General features: G+C 37.4%; 1 protein-coding gene across 3 annotated transcripts in view; it reads right to left on the minus strand.

The window, feature by feature from the left end:
* Nucleotides 1-16,126, minus strand: part of ITPR2 (inositol 1,4,5-trisphosphate receptor type 2) — a 567,579-nt gene that overhangs the window by 165,501 nt on the left and 385,952 nt on the right. For all 3 annotated transcript variants that reach the window (XM_070453823.1, XM_070453822.1, XM_070453824.1), the window contains exons 38-43: nucleotides 14,808-14,916; nucleotides 13,907-14,094; nucleotides 8,526-8,709; nucleotides 7,573-7,829; nucleotides 3,438-3,638; nucleotides 974-1,084 (exon numbers count right to left, since the gene is read on the minus strand). In XM_070453823.1, the coding sequence (XP_070309924.1) occupies nucleotides 974-1,084; nucleotides 3,438-3,638; nucleotides 7,573-7,829; nucleotides 8,526-8,709; nucleotides 13,907-14,094; nucleotides 14,808-14,916 (1,050 nt within the window). The remainder of the gene's footprint in view (nucleotides 1-973; nucleotides 1,085-3,437; nucleotides 3,639-7,572; nucleotides 7,830-8,525; nucleotides 8,710-13,906; nucleotides 14,095-14,807; nucleotides 14,917-16,126) is intronic.

Below are 16,126 nucleotides of genomic sequence, written 5' to 3' on the forward strand. Positions count from 1 at the left end.
CTTTATCCTCTCTACGATATTGGATCAACCCTATGTTTATGGAAAAATTTTAAATAAGCAAAGTTTTTAGTTCTAACACCTAATATATGCAGTCTTTAATAATTCATCTCAATTGAATATCATGTCTTTTTATTTGGAATTATATAGTTTCTTGTGTATATTCATTTATCTATTTCCATTTGAACAAAAAGTTGAAGAAATTTTTTTCAAAATGCCATTGTGCTCCTGACCTCTGATAAATGGAACTGCTGCAAAGTATGCACATGATTTAAGCTAAAGCAACTTCTCAAAGGGGGCTTCCCTGGTGGCTCAGTGGTAAAGAATTCGCTTGTAATGCAGGAGACACTGGTTCGGACCCTGGGTCAGGAAGACCCCAGGGAGAAGGAAATGGCAACCCATTCCACTATTCTTGTCTGGAAAATCCCATGGACAGAGAACATGGGGTTGCAAAAGAGTTGGACATGACTTAGCAACTAAACAAAAACTTCTCAAAGGGAGCTTGAAAATGGCTTACAGTATTGGAGAAAAAATTAAAATTCTAATATAAGAGAAAACAACTTTTAGGAAATAGACATAAAACTAAGACAGAGCCCTCTTCTACCATAATCTCATTAATTGTGACTTGTTAGATAAGAATTCTATAGTCAAGACGCATTAAAAACATATGGCGTAGTGAATGTTCGGCATCTTATGTTCCTCTAGATAATGAAAAATAGGAAAGAAAAGCAGTGAAACAAAGTGACTGCTTAAAAACATTTCCAGTAAGGTGTCCTCAAATCTTATTTGACACTTTATCAGGAATTCAGTGCTCATTGGGCTTTTACTATCCCTTTCTGTCAATTCATTACTTGAAAATATAATAATACGCTTGCTTTTTAGAAGACCTACTTGAACATTTAGAGTCAACTCTGAAAGTGAGTTTCATATAGAGAATGTCACTTTCCCCTTCGCCCCACCAGTGGGTTTACTTTACCTTTAGTTGAAGCACCAGGTCCATTCGATATTTACCAAGAGGGTTTATGTCATTTAGAATCAAAGCAATGATGATATCAATTCCATTAGATTCATGAGTAGCAATACATGTCTAGAAAACAAAATATTTTAAAAATAACAGCCTATTTACAATATAAGAGCACTAGAGGCCACGACATAAAATAACAGAATCACCTTAGCTTTTTGACCTTTAAAATACAATTAAGATTTAACTTTGAGATTAAGTCTAAGATAAGTCAAAGATTTAACTTTACTTATTCTTTTACATAGAGTCTATTATTTGATTAGTGTTAATTAAAAGACTTGTATGAAGAACACAGAGGAAGACATTGTATGAAACAGGTATCTTTTCAGGTGAATGATTTTTGTAGAATTTCAAAAAACAAAGGTCTATAAATTTTTATATGTCCTTCATTAGAGAAATTCTTTAAATTTAGAATTTTAAGATCTGATCAATTTTAAGAGAATATTCCTATTTATAAAAACCTTATGCCCAAGGTTTGTAAGTCAAGTTTATCTGTAATGATGTGGCATCTTCATTTCTCTGCTATTTAATGCTAAATGAGTAACAATCTATGCTGTTGACTGTGCTGGGAATACAGTCACCTCCTGATATTTCAGACATCGTGTCAGTTATGCTGGTTGAGGGAAAAGGTCAGCAAATTCCTTAAACTTAAGCAATTTATAGAGGAATCTAACTTGGGAAAAGTTTATAAAGTACCCTGAGAGATAAATGTCAGTATTTTGAAGGTTAGGGCCTACCGTGCTAGGACTCTGAATTTAATTCATTTTATACAACTTGAAAATCGGGAACTAATGATTGGAATTTGTGGAACTACATCTTACCATGCAGCACCCAGAGTCAAAGAGGTTTGAAAAACTGAAACCCAGGTAAGATAAACGAGAAAGAGTAAAAGCAAGGTAATTCTGAAAGGATTGTTATTTTTCAGGATGGGCTTCATTTCTCTCTTCACACAAGGAAATTTTTACTCGCCTGACACCAAGGAGAGGTATCTTCCATTCATCTACATTTCCTGAGGTTCTTTTGATCATGACAGTGTTTGCTAAACTTAGAGGAAATCAATTTGCAGATAATTTCTGAAATTAGCTAGCAATTTTCCTTCCTTCCACATATTTCCAGAGCATGGGGATCATAGTAACCTTATTTTTAGAGTATATGGGATTCACGCTATATTATTATTAATTTCTATTTTTAGAGCTAACTTGATTTAGTAACTTTCAAAACTCAGTTTCATTTTCTTAAAAAACCAAGAGTGGAGAATACATGCTTTCTATTATAGATTTACTTGATTTTAACCAACAACAAAATGAAATCTTTGAATTTGCATATATTTCTTTAACTTAAAATCAACAGTTAGGTTTTCTTATATTATTGACCAGGAAGAGTGAAATATAATACAGAGCAAAATCCACAAACTCTTTCACCATGTCACATGCATATTACAGGGGGTAAAGATCCCCATAACAAATTACTTATGTCAATAATTGTCATATTTTTGTTCTACATACCTATGTATGTACATGTATGTGTGTGTACTTTGTACATATGTCATTTAATTTGCAATAGAAAAGCAATTACTTTTCAACATTTCTTTCCTGTGTCAAGCACTGACATTTGGTCTCAGTGGCTTCTTTAAAATTTATATACAGAAATGTTTGTGATTTGAAAATTCTTCCTTCCAGGGTGGATCCATGCTTGTGATGGTAGCTCCGTAACACCTATGTGGATGCGGAGTCAATAAACTCCAGGCTGCCCCCCGCCCTTTACAAACCCAAGTATTCCATCTTCTACTCCTCTGTGTCTGTGATATCCAAGAAAACGGAATCAGAGACAAATACTCTGGAAGAGGGAGTCAAAACTTTGCCCTGGAAAATGTTATACAGTCAAAAGGGCACTCTGTTTAGACTCAACCACAAGTCCTGAGTTTTAAGAATGGCCCTACAACTTAAGAGATTCCATTACTCTGCGACCCTGAATGTCACTTAATTTCTGAGTCACAATCTAGCTATCAGCAAAATGGGAGCAATATGACCTATTTGCTACATTTACTGTCAATACAGAGATGGTAATATACACAACGCACTGCAGTGGAGCCGTAGAAGCCAAAAGGAGTTGATGCCACAAATCCTGGAGAGACTGACTAAAGATGAAAATTGATCAATGATGAAAACACATATTGTACTCTGATTTTTATCTGGAATGTTTTCATGGGAATTTCCTTTTACAGTGAAATTAAATTAAAATATGGCATAGTATTTGCTAGTCCATAATTCAGTCTTTGTATGCTTTGTTAGGAAACTAAAAATATCTGGCAAAGTAAAAGAAAGATCTTTCAAATGTACACAAAGCTTGGCTCTTTCACCAACTTGATCCTTTGGCTGACTGGTCGTAATAATTTTTGTGAAGGACTGCTTTCAGTTACCTGATTTTCATGGCATGGACCTTGACAATACTCAGTCAAGCTCTCCAGAGTCTGGTTGACCAGCACCACATTCTTCTCGTTGATGTAGAGACCCAAGAGTCCCAGGCCCCCTGTTGTACTTCCGCAAATGCAATCCAAAAACTGAAGGGTCTCACAGACAAGGTTGTAATTGGTTTTGTTGTTTTGATTCCTTAGGAAGTTCTAAACACAAAAGAAAAATATACCCAAGGCATTAAAAAAATTCCCTATGCTAAATGTTTTCAGTTTTCTTTCTGTGAGTGTTTATCCAACTCAAGAGGATCCCCATGGCAATGTGGAACGGACCTGCTCTTTAAAAGGAAGTATTCACAACTATTACATTTCTCTTGGGATTAAGAAAAGAGAGATATATTTTTCAAGCGTCTGTATTTATCAATACAGTTCATAACAACATCTCTCAATGTCATTATTTTAAAGTTATATACAAAGGGAAAAAATAATTAAGTAGCAGGTAAGGAGAAAAGAAAAAGGAAACCAGAAGAAGTTAATTAGGGAAAGAAGCGATCGAATAGTCAACTAAGCAATCCCTTAAACATAGTGCAGCTTCAAATGATACAACCACTAAGAAGGGCAACTTGGGGGACCTGTCAACATTTTCAGCAACAGACAACTACAAAGAGATCCACAGCACACTGCTTGTAACAGCCCCAACTGAAAATCACACCATACCAACCACAGTGTGACTGATTTAATAAATAATTGCATATCAAACACTGGAATACTTAGAAGCTGTAAGAATGAGGTACTTCAGAGGGTTCTCCTGGTGATTCAATCACTGGGACTCTTCCTTGCAGTGCAAGAGATGCAGGTTTGATCCCCGGTCAGGGAAGTAAGATCCCAAATGCAGTGGAGTAACTAAGCCTGCATAGCCTGTATGCTCCAGAGCCTGCCCACCACAACTAAAAGATCTCATATGATACAGTGAAGATCCTGTGTGTGCAACTAAGACTCAATGAAGCCAAATAAATAAGTAAATACTTAGAGAAAAAGGAGGTACTTCAATATGTACTGACATAAACAATTTAATAATAATTTAGTAATCAACTTAGTGATAATTAATCTAGTAACTGCTGTTATTCAGTCACTAGGTCATGTCCCGACTCTTTGAGATCCCATGGACCACAGCACAACAGGCTTTGCTGCCTTCACCATCTTCTAGAGCTTGCTCAAACTTATGTCCATTGAGTTGGTGATGCCATCCAACCATCTCATCCTCTGTCGTCCCCTTCTCCTCCTGCCTTCAATCTTCCCCAGCATTGGGGTCTTTTCCAATGAGTTGGTTCTTCCCATCAGGTGGCCAAAGTACTAGCATTTCAGCACCAGTCCTTCCCATGAATATTCAGGGTTGATTTTCTTTAGGATTGATCTCCTTGCAGTCCGATGGACTCTCAAGAGTCTTCTCCAACACCACAGTACAAAAGCATCAATTCTTTGGCACTCAGCCTTCTTTATGGTCCAACTCTCACATCCATACATGACTCCTGGAAAAACCATAACTTTGACTAGATGGACCTTTGTTGGCAAAGGGATGTCTCTGCTTTATATTTTTTTATTTTTTCCATTTATTTTTATTAGTTGGAGGCTAATTACTTTACAATATTGTAGTGGGTTGTGCCATACATCGACATGAATCAGCCATGGATTTACATGTGTTCTCCATCCTGAACCCCCTCCCGCCTTCCTCCCCACCCCATCCCTCTGGGTCTTCCCAGTGCACCAGCCCTGAGCACTTGTCTCATGTATCCAACCTGGACTGGCGATCTGTTTCACACTTGATAATATGCATATTTCGATGCTGTTCTATCAAAACATCCCACCCTCACCTTCTCCCACAGAGTCCAAAAGTCTGTTCTATACATCTGTGTCTCTTTTTCTGTCTTGCATATAGGGTTATCATTACCATTTTTCTAAATTCCATATATATGTGTTAGTATACTGTATTGGTGTTTATCTTTCTGGCTTACTTCACTCTGTATAATGGGCTCCAGTTTTATCCATCTCATTAGAACTGATTCAAATGTATTCTTTTTAATGGTTGAGTAATATTCCATTGTGTATATGTGCCACAGCTTTCTTATCCATTTGTCTGCTGATGGGCATCCAGGTTGCTTCCATGTCCTGGCTATTCTAAACAGTGCTGCGATGAACATCAGGGTGCACGTGTCTCTTTCAGATCTGGTTTCCTCGGTATGTATGCCCAGGAGTGGGACTGCTGGGTCATGTGGCAGTTCTATTTCCAGTTTGCTCTGCTTTTTTAAGATGCTCTCTAGGTTTATCATAGCTTTTCTTCCAAGGAGAAAGCATCTTTTAATTTCATGGCTGCAGTCACTGTTCAGTGATTTTGGAGTCCAAGAAAATAAAGTCAGCCACTGTTTCCATTTTCCCCCCATCTATTTGCCATGAAATGATGAGACCAGATGCCATGATCTTACTTTTTTGATTGTTGAGTTTTAAGCCAGCTTTTTCACTCTCCTCTATCACTGTCATCAAGACGCTCTTTAGTTCCTCTTTGCTTTCTGCCATTAGTGTGGTATCATGTGCATATCTGAGGTAGTTTATAATTCTCCTGGCAATCTTGATTTCAGCTTGTGAGTCATCCAGCCCAGCATATCACATGATGTCCTCTGCATGTAAGTTAAATAACCAGGGTGACAATATACAGCCTCGATGTATGCCTTTACCAATTTTGAACCAATCTGTTGTTCCATGTAGGGTTCTAACTGTTGCTTCTTGATGTGCATGCAGGTTTCTCAGGAGGCAGGCAAAATGGTCTTATATTCCCACCTTTTAACCAATTTTCCACAGTTTGCTGTGATCCACAGAGTCAAAGGCTCTTCTACATCAAAGCAGAAGTAGACTTTTTTTGGAATTCCCTTGCTTTTTCTATGATCTAACAGATGTTTGCAATTTGATAAGGTAACTACTAAAGGGCTTCCCAGGTAACACTAGTGGTAAAGAACCCTTGCCAATACAGGAGACACAAGAGACATGGGTTCAATCCCTGCGTCAGGAAGATTCCCTGGAGGAGGAAATGTCACCCCACTCCAGTATTCTTGCTTGGAAAATTCCATGGGCAGAGGAGCCTGTTGGGTTACAGTCCATCGGGCTGCAAAGAGTCAGATACAAGTTGGCAACTGAGCACACACACACACGGGATTAACAAACACACACTACCATATATAAAATAGGTCTTCCCCGCTGGTTCAGATGGTAAAGAATCTGCCTGCAATGCGGAAGACCCAGGTTTGATCCTTGGGTCAGGAAGATCCTCCAGAGAAGGGAATGGGTACCCTCTCCAGTATTCTTGCCTGGAGAATTCCACGGAAGACAAGCCTGCTGGGCAACAGTCCATGGAGTCACAAAGAATCAGACATGACTAGGCAACTAACACTTTCACTTTCACATATAAATAGATAAATGTTAAGGATTTACTGTATAGCACTGGGAACTATTCAATATCTTGTAATAATCTTTAATGGAAAGTAATTTAAGATTAATATATATACATATATATATATATATATATATATATAAAAAACAGAATCATTTTGCTGTAGTCCTGACACTAACACAATATTGTAAATCAACTAAACTTCAAAAGCAAAACAATCTTCTTCTATATTAATGTTTATAATAAAAACATATATTAACTCTGTTTATAATAGAAAATATATTAACTCTGTTTATAATAAAGACATATAAAGATACTCTGTATCCTCACTCAAGAAATATGAACTGAGTTGGCAATGATGAAGGCCCTCTAAGTCTTATAAAACCCTGAAAGGTACAGATGAGGCAAAACTGACCTTATTCAACAAATCTCAGAGTCCTAAGGTTAGATGATACCCACTGAGACTGAAGAGATGTGAGTTGAGGATGCAAAGAATGATACTGTAGGAATGCATAAAGGAATTTTCTTCTCATTTTTCTTCACCCAGATACCAAAATTTCTTCCCATTTCGGAAAAGCACCATTGTTCTTACTATCTCTCCAAAACTTGACTTATTATCTCTCCAAAACTTGTTAGTTTTATCTGAACTTACTCACTATCATCATAGGCTGGATGCTCAGCTCTCACACAAAACAGAACAAGTACCTGCAGCTCCCGGTTGTGATTCTCACAGAGTAACTGCAGAAACCTCAGAATCGGCTGCATGATGGCAATGGCAGGGCTCATGGTGACTTCCTCGGCGGACTTGTCCTCCGCATTTCCCGCTTCAGGCCCTGCACACATCATGTCTATTTCTGGATCCATTTCTCTTCTGTAGACACAGTATGCTTTGGATGTGGCCGAAGAAGCTTCTGTTAACTGCCCTTTCATTCCCTCTTTCAGATGTAATGATGAATCTCTTACTGAAAATAAAGCAGTACTCTTATATTTATGAATTAACTTCCATTTGCTAATTAAAAGAAGACAGTTGCCCAAATTCTCTAACGACTGGACTTCAAATCACCTGACAAGAGGTGCAACGACTTCTCCCAAAAGAATCTGAAGGAGCAGCCAAAAAGTTAAATATGCACTGGGATTTTTTTTTAAAGATCTTAATGCTTAGTCCATTTTAGAAGGGCTCTTCTCTTTCTGATAAATATAAAATTAAGAGCTCCTGAATACAAAAAAGTGAGAAAATAGTACAAAGTTCAAAATATTTATATGATTTGTTTTTACTATCCTGATGACTTCGTTATTCCAAATTCCAAGAATCTTTGACAGAGTTTAGTGCTATAATTTTGGTTCTTACAGTTTACACTTCATGAGCATTCAGAAGGTTTGGGTAGTTGTTCTTTACCATGAATTTCACAATGAAATCAAACAGTTTCATGTTACTTGTTGCTTTGCACTGATAATTCCTTGTTTGAGGCTGACCCCACAAAGCTATTTGAAGGTCAATACCATGACCACAATAATTCAAGGACAGTGTTCCATACACAGAGGCACAGGTTGGATAATTAGACTAAGGTAAGTGAGATGACAAAGATAAATGAGATCTAAAAATCGTGTTACCGTCTTTTCTCTTACTCATTCTCCCAAATACTCAACTAGTCCTTTACCTCTCATTCGTGGGCCAGATGTCATCAGTTCTGGGTCATCATCCCTTTTTTTGTTACCTAAGTCGATGGTGTTAACTGTCACTGTTGATCTTATCTCTTTCTGAGCAGCCTTCATTCGGTCATAAAGAACTTTGAAGAATTTTTCTGATTTTTTTTGTTCATGTAACTGCTGGTAGAAGGAATACTGCAAGAAAACATATTTTAAGACATTGACCCCCAAGAGTGTTTGAAATAAACATAAGCATTATGGATAAAAGCCCATATTTAATGTGCTGCTCATGATTATTTCATAAACTGACAGCTTTACCAGTTTCCTATACTATTTACTGTGTCCTAATAATAGCTTATATTTGCTTAGTACTTTCCACTAAAATTCAACATAATTTTATGTTATTGAAGTCACCTTTAGTGATTATTTGTTTTAAAATTTCGTAAGAACACTGTAAGAGTGGTATGCAAAGAGCTCTTTGATTTTTATATTATTATGAAGTCATATTTTGTGCAGTACTATTTATTGAGGTCCTACTATGTTCCAGGCCCCATGCTGTGAAGTAATAGAACACTCAGGAAAAACAGTTACGATTCCTGCCTTCACAACTTTGTAATCTAGATTGGAAAACAACCACTAATTCTGTGATCCTGTGATCATCTTTACTTTTTACTTAGGTAGAGTTATTTTCCTCTGTGTTACCATGGCAGCCTCACGCATAGGAACCCACTGATAAGCAGGTACTAAGTCCCTTGGGTATTTTATTAGCTACATTGCTTTGCATAGGATCTAGAACAAGCCCACCCTAAAATGCATGAAGTGAACTCTGCTTCACAATCATCAATGACGTGGGAAGGATTCAACAGTCAAGGTATGATAAAAACACATCTCTGGAAATAATGAACCTTGAGATCATCTGCCCTAATCATGGTTTGCTTGGAGAAGTATCCAGAAGAGGTAGGAGTTAGGAAACGAGATATGCTCTGGACAAGACAGGATTCACATTGGGTGGTGAAATTTTAAGTTATTAAGACTAAAACCACAGGACAGACACAACACAAACAAGAGAAATACAGTAAAAATAATTAATAAAGATAGTAATTCTAGTCACTGTACTGATATGAGAAGAGTTATACAAACTTGATGAGAGACAATGGGAAGAAAACATCTGAAGAAATAATGACTTCCAGATCAAGTAGAATTGCCGATAATCCAATAGAGTAGACAATTTTGGGGAGTTTGGTTCCTACAGATACCCTTTCCTGAAAAAGTGCCTGAAACCATGACTCACAGGTCCTGGGACTTGCAGGTGAGAGTCTGTCTAATGACATCAGACCTGGAAATGGATACCTGTCCTGAAATTTCTGCTGTGGGTGATGCACATTCTCAAAGCGTTTTCATAAAGTCTTACAAGTTGGTTTCATACCTACAAGGGGGAAGCACTAGGCAGAGGGCTAGCAACAATTCAAGAAAGCAGGCCAAAAAGCCACAGTAACCATAGCAACCACAGTGAAACCATCAAGCTAGTCCTATTAATTCAGAGGATAAAGGCAGATTTCAGAGACCTCTATGGTCCCATAAATTATGCTTATGCTTGAACCCTAATATTTTCAATATAGTGGCATTAGAAGGCAGAAAGGGATTCCTACTTATTAATGAGGAAGTTATAGAACTTTGTGGTTCTACTAACACAAAGTTTTATAATTTTTGTTGTTCCTTGACATGTATTATCTCATTGATCCTTTCAGGACAACTGTGTGATGAAAAGAGCGTACTTCTTCCATTTTATATATCAATAAAATGAAGTTTGGTGAATGTAAATGACTTGCCCAATATTATATAGTAGTAATAGAGATAGGATTTAAATCTAGATTCTCCGACTCTAAATCACTATATAAAATAACCCTTTAAGCTCAAAATAACAAATGATTTACACGGACTTTCAAAAACTAGAAAGGAAATCAATCCTGAATATTCACTGGAGGGACTGAGGCCGAGGCTGAGGTTCCAATACTTCGGCCACCTTATGTGAAGAACTGACTCATTAGAAAAGACCCTGATGCTGGGAAAGATTGAAGGCAGGAGGAGAAGGGGGCAACAGAGGATAAGATAGTTGAATGGTATCACTAACTCATGAGTTTGAGCAAGCTCTGGGAGATAATGAAGGACAGGGAAGCCTGGCATGCTGCAATCCCTGGGGGCGCAAAGAATTAGACACAACCAAGTGAATGAACAAAAGGAACAAAGCTGAACAGTATGACTTTAATAAAGATAAATAACATGCTTTTATAATATATACATAATCTCAGGAGGTAGCATAACAATTTAATCCCTCACAAAGGTGCAGGTTTTGGTTAGGAAACCACCTCCATAAGCTTCAGAGTATAAGGGGAAATGCCCGTTTTTTGTTTTTTTTTTTCAGGAGCCAAGGTGAAAGACAAACTGTTCCATGTGATAGAGGAAGGACTTCCCCCCAAGAAGGCTGGAGGGCGACTAGAAATGAGAGGGCAGAGAAGAGAAATGAAGTGAGGACCCAGAGACATGAAGTAATATTAGGGTGTAATGCAGGGTGGCTAGTCAGTGAAACTTCCCAGGAGTGAGTAGACAGAAGGATATTTTGGAAAGGACAGTTTACATATTTATTATTTATTAGCTGCATCATATGGGGTCTTCTGTTGTGGCATGCAGGCTTAGCTGCTTCGCAGCATGTAGGATCTTGGTTCAATCACCAGAAATCGAATCCATGACCTCTGCATTGCAAGGTGCGTTCTTAACCAGAGGACCACCAAGGAAGTCCCGGAAGGAGATGTTTATAGTGCTTAAGAGCCAGTCTGCATGGGCTCCAATCCTAGCTGATTTCTAACCAGCACGTGAGCTGACATGTATCTCAGATTCTTCTTTGGTAAGATGAGGTAGGATTCGAGTTCCTGCACAGGTTGTTGTGAGGATTAACCACGCTAATACACAGAAAGCACTAAGAGAGCCTAGTGTTTAGGAGGCATTATTCTCACTGTTGCTATTATTAGTGTACACTTTGAAATTGTAATTTAACCATCTTCTTTCTCCTCCCCTCAACCAATTTTTAATTAAGTACATTTAAACATATAAATTGATTTATGTAGCTAGGAGGGTAAAACTTAGAAAGGGTATCAGATCCCTAATTCAGGACTATAGAAGCTGGGTGTCAAGACAATCCCTGAACTAAGTAAGCAATTCAACAGTGGCCAATGAGACAATTAGAATATAAATCCCCCTGGATTTTGACAGAAGTCTTGGGGAGGGCAAGCATTCAAGCTGACCTCAACTAGACTTCTTAGGGCCAGGAGCACACAGTTGACATCTGGGTTACACAATGATGTAGATAAGTGAGAAATCTGGATAGTGTAAGGCTGGTAAACAAGACTGTCATAACCCATTCAAAAGATTTTCATAAACAAAAATCACTGACTTCTATTTCATCAAGTATTTGTCAGATGGCTATAAAGCTGTAGATATGAAGAACAAGACATGATAACCCTACTTTAAAGATGACATTTAACTGGAGAAACAGAATGTCATATAGATAACAACCAAGCAAAGCAGCACAGGAAAAATGCCAAGTGAGCATCCAAAAAGCAAATGCTATGGGAGCTCAGATAAAGAAGCGGTCCCAAAGGCCACAGCCAAATAGGGAAGACTTTGTGAATAGAAATGGACTTGGACCACTCATTCATAGGGATGTTCACTTCCGATTATTTACTGAATCCCTAGGCTGGGCCAGACACGGTGCCAGAAACAAGGGATGTGAAGATGGGAAACATGTGGTCTCAACCTCTAAGGATTCCTAATTCACTAGACAGAGCCTGCTGTACTCATGAAGAGGCACACAGACACACACAGATGCAGAAACGCTACTGCAGACATCTGCAGGATGCAGCAGAAGCACAGAGTCACTAGTGGGCAATTCTGCCCAGTGGGACCCGGGGTGAGAAAAGGCTTCCAAGAGAAGCTCATGAGTTGAGTCCTCAAAGAGGAGAAAGTGACATGAGAAACGGCACAGCACATCTCAGGGGCTATAAAGAGCTTAGCACAGCTGGTGCACAAGAGAAAGGATGGAGGCGGGGAGACATGGAGCAAGAGAGGAAAGTTAGAAAACTTGAAGAGACTAGATTATGAAGGAGCATTTGCCTTTTTAGGGGAAAGTGACTGAAGTTAAGCAGGAGAATAATATATGTTTTGGAAAGGTATCTTTAGAAGCAACATGATTTTTTTTTTTTTTAAGTGCTTAATAAGAAGTGGTGTCTACTTGCCATGAATAGGGAAATAGATTCTGGAATTGCCAATTAGTTGTTTGCCTTCCTGACCAAGGCAAACCTGGAAATATCTGGTTAGTGAGTGGCAGGGCTGGGAGGAGGAAGCCTGTCCCCTGGGAACACGTCCCAGCTCTCAGGATCACACAGGGAGCTCTGCCTTTGGGTGTGGGGAAGTTCAGGGGTAACTTAGCAGGAGTTTTCACGTCATGTGTGTGCCTTCGGGAAATAGTGGTGTGATCCCATGTGCAGGTGAGCACATTGCTCACTGGAGGGGAGCACCAAACAGATAAATGATGACGCTCAAGTCACCCCTTCTGAGCTGAATGAGTAAACAGAAGAAAAAAAGAAGGAATGGTTGTTCTCTCCCCACAACAGTGAAAGCTTCACCTACTCAGAGGCAGCAGGGTAACAAGTGCTGGCAGATTTGGGGAACAGGGAACAGAAGAATTCTCCGTTTCTGAAAAAGTAACTGAGATGCATGGTGAATGTTATCAGAACTTGTTTTAATGTCAAGTACTGTATGAGGAATTTATATATATATTACCTCATTTAATAAATGCACTTAATTCCATTTTTTTGCATATAATTCTGGGATAAGTCAAAATGTTGTCCTAATCTGCTTAGTCAGCCTAAAATTTCCCCAGGCAAATGAGAATTTCTGGAATGTTCTGCTTCACTGAATAATTTGCAAAGTTCTGCTTTCCAGGTAGCTCAGTGGTAAATAACCCATCTACCAATGCAAGAGACTTGGGTTCAATCCCTGGATCAAGAAGATCCCCTGGAGAAGGAAACGGCAACTCATGCCAGTATTCTTGCCTGAAAAATCCCATGGACAGAGGAGTCTGGCAGGCTACAGTCCACGGGGTTGCAAAAGAATCTAACAGGACTTCCTGACTATACAACAACAACAATGTAGTTACTACAGCAAATCAAAAAATTTATAAGGGAAATGTGATACATTTTGTGGGGTTGTTTTTTTTTTCTTTTTGAGATAGTCATGAGAAACTTAATGAAAAATCATGACTTAGGTTTCCAAGACAAAGAAGTAAGAAACACAAAGTAAGCAAACGTAACCAATGGCAATGATGGTGAGCAGGTACCTGAGTTTGTGTGTTTCCCCCTTCCAGCAAGGCAATGCCAAGTAAGATGCCTTCTGAAAAAATTCTGTCATTTTTGGTATTCACTATAACATCGATGACAAGTTCAGATGCACCTTCTTTATCCAGGAGACACTGAATATCTGACATGGATATCCCCATCTTATCTGAATCTTGCCCAGAAAAGCTTCCTGTGATTAGGAAAAATAATAAGTAAACTTTTGTCAAAAGGCAAAATTAATTCTAAAGTTCAAATTTGTTTCACGAACCCAAAATCATACAAAGGGTTTTTAATGTGCTTAATACTTATTTTTCCAGTTTTATTGAGATATAATTGATATATAACATTGTATAAGTTTAAGGTATACAACATTAATAATTTGATATATATATATATATATACACTGAAAAATGATGACTACAATAAGATTAAATTCATCATCTCATAAAGTTAATTTGTATTCCTTGTGATGAGAACTTTTAGGATCTATTTTCTTAACAACTTTCAAACATGCAATACAGTGCTGTTACCAACAGTCATCATGCTGTATATTACAGTCCCAAGATTTATTTCTTTAACTGGAAGTTTGTTCCTTTTGACCACTTTCACTTAATTTCTCTACTCCCCACTCTTTGCATCTGGCGACCACAAATCTGATCTCTGTTTCTCTGAGTTTGGAGTTTTTAGATTACATACATAACTGATTATGTCACTTAGCATAATGTCCTTGAGGTCCATCCTAGATGACACAGATGGCAGGATTTTCTTTTCGCTATGGCTGATGATGGTGCTTTTTAAATGAATTTTTTCATATTTGTGCTATTTTAAGTAAAACACTAGAATAATACCAGCATGCACAGATGTTATTAAAATTTGAAAATAAAGGGAAAAATGATATCTTGCCTCCTCCTTGTGCAGTTTTGCAGTAGGTTCCAGACAGGTGTCCATTTATAGAGACTCCGTAATCACCTTTAAAGTATCGATTCAGCAGGATTTTTCTTAATGTATTACCCTAACAATAAAAAGGATAAGAAAAACTTTATTGTTTCTTTTTCTAGTAAAAGGGAGAGTTATCAATACATTAAAATGCCACTTAAAATGCATTTCATCAATGATGTTGAACATGGAAAAACTAACATTGCATAATATTTTCTAAGGCAAAAATCTGCCAATATTTCCCATGAAGATAACAAAAAGTGTTGCCTCTCCAAGAAATAAAGCATAAATATACAGTATGTTTAATAGAACAATACAGTCACAAACTCTATAAATTTTAAATTGCTTCAAAAGCTGAGGGTCCTGGTGTCGGTAAGAATATTCATGGTGTCTAAAGAAAACACAAATTAATAAATAACCTAAGAATTGGAAAGGAAAAACCTTCACTTAGATAGGCCCAGTAAAAAGAGCTAGAAAAAGTCCTAGGTATACAGAAGGTGCTCAAAAATTTAAGCTTGATAAGACAGAGTGAATTATATTTAAATTCCAAGGGCTTTATTCAGAAGACAGTGGGCAAAAGATAGTATATCAAACACACAATTCAAAAATTCCTGTTTTCTACTGTTGACTGCTAATGAGGTTGACAGATTGTCATATACTAATTGGTTGTTCGGATTTCCTCTTTTAGAAAGAGTTTATTTACCTGATTTTTTTCAATTAGATTATTTCTTTCGCTATTAACAAAAAGGAGTTCCTTATATATACTAATTTCTAGTCCTTTGTCAGTTGTATACGTTGTAAAGTCTTCTTGTTTATTACTCCTCTTTCACCACTTTTTAACGAAAAGAGCCGTTTAATTTTAATGCAGGCACATTTATCAGTGTTTTCCACTAGTCTTGTGTTTTTGCTTTTTTGTTAGAAATTCTTTCCAACTCTGATTCAGAAAGACATTTTCAAATATACTCTTCCAAAAGTTGAAAATTTTGCCTTTCACATTTAGATCTGTACTCCAATTTGAATTGAATTTTGTGCCAGGTGAAAGGTAAGATCTTAATTTAATTTTTTCCATATTGACATCAATTGTTCCCACATGATTTATTGCAAAAATCATTTTTACCACTTATTGTCAATAAACTCCTATCATATACCAAAATTTTTTTCTGTCTTCAATTTTATATGGATTACAAGAGATTTTAAAATAGTATATTTTGCAATATAGTTGCTTGCATGAACAGAAGAAATATACATAACTCCAAATCTTCCATTTTATTGGTTATGATTTTAAT

The sequence above is a fragment of the Odocoileus virginianus genome, chromosome 23 (genome assembly GCF_023699985.2).
Source record: "Odocoileus virginianus isolate 20LAN1187 ecotype Illinois chromosome 23, Ovbor_1.2, whole genome shotgun sequence".
Taxonomy (NCBI): Eukaryota; Metazoa; Chordata; class Mammalia; order Artiodactyla; family Cervidae; genus Odocoileus; species Odocoileus virginianus.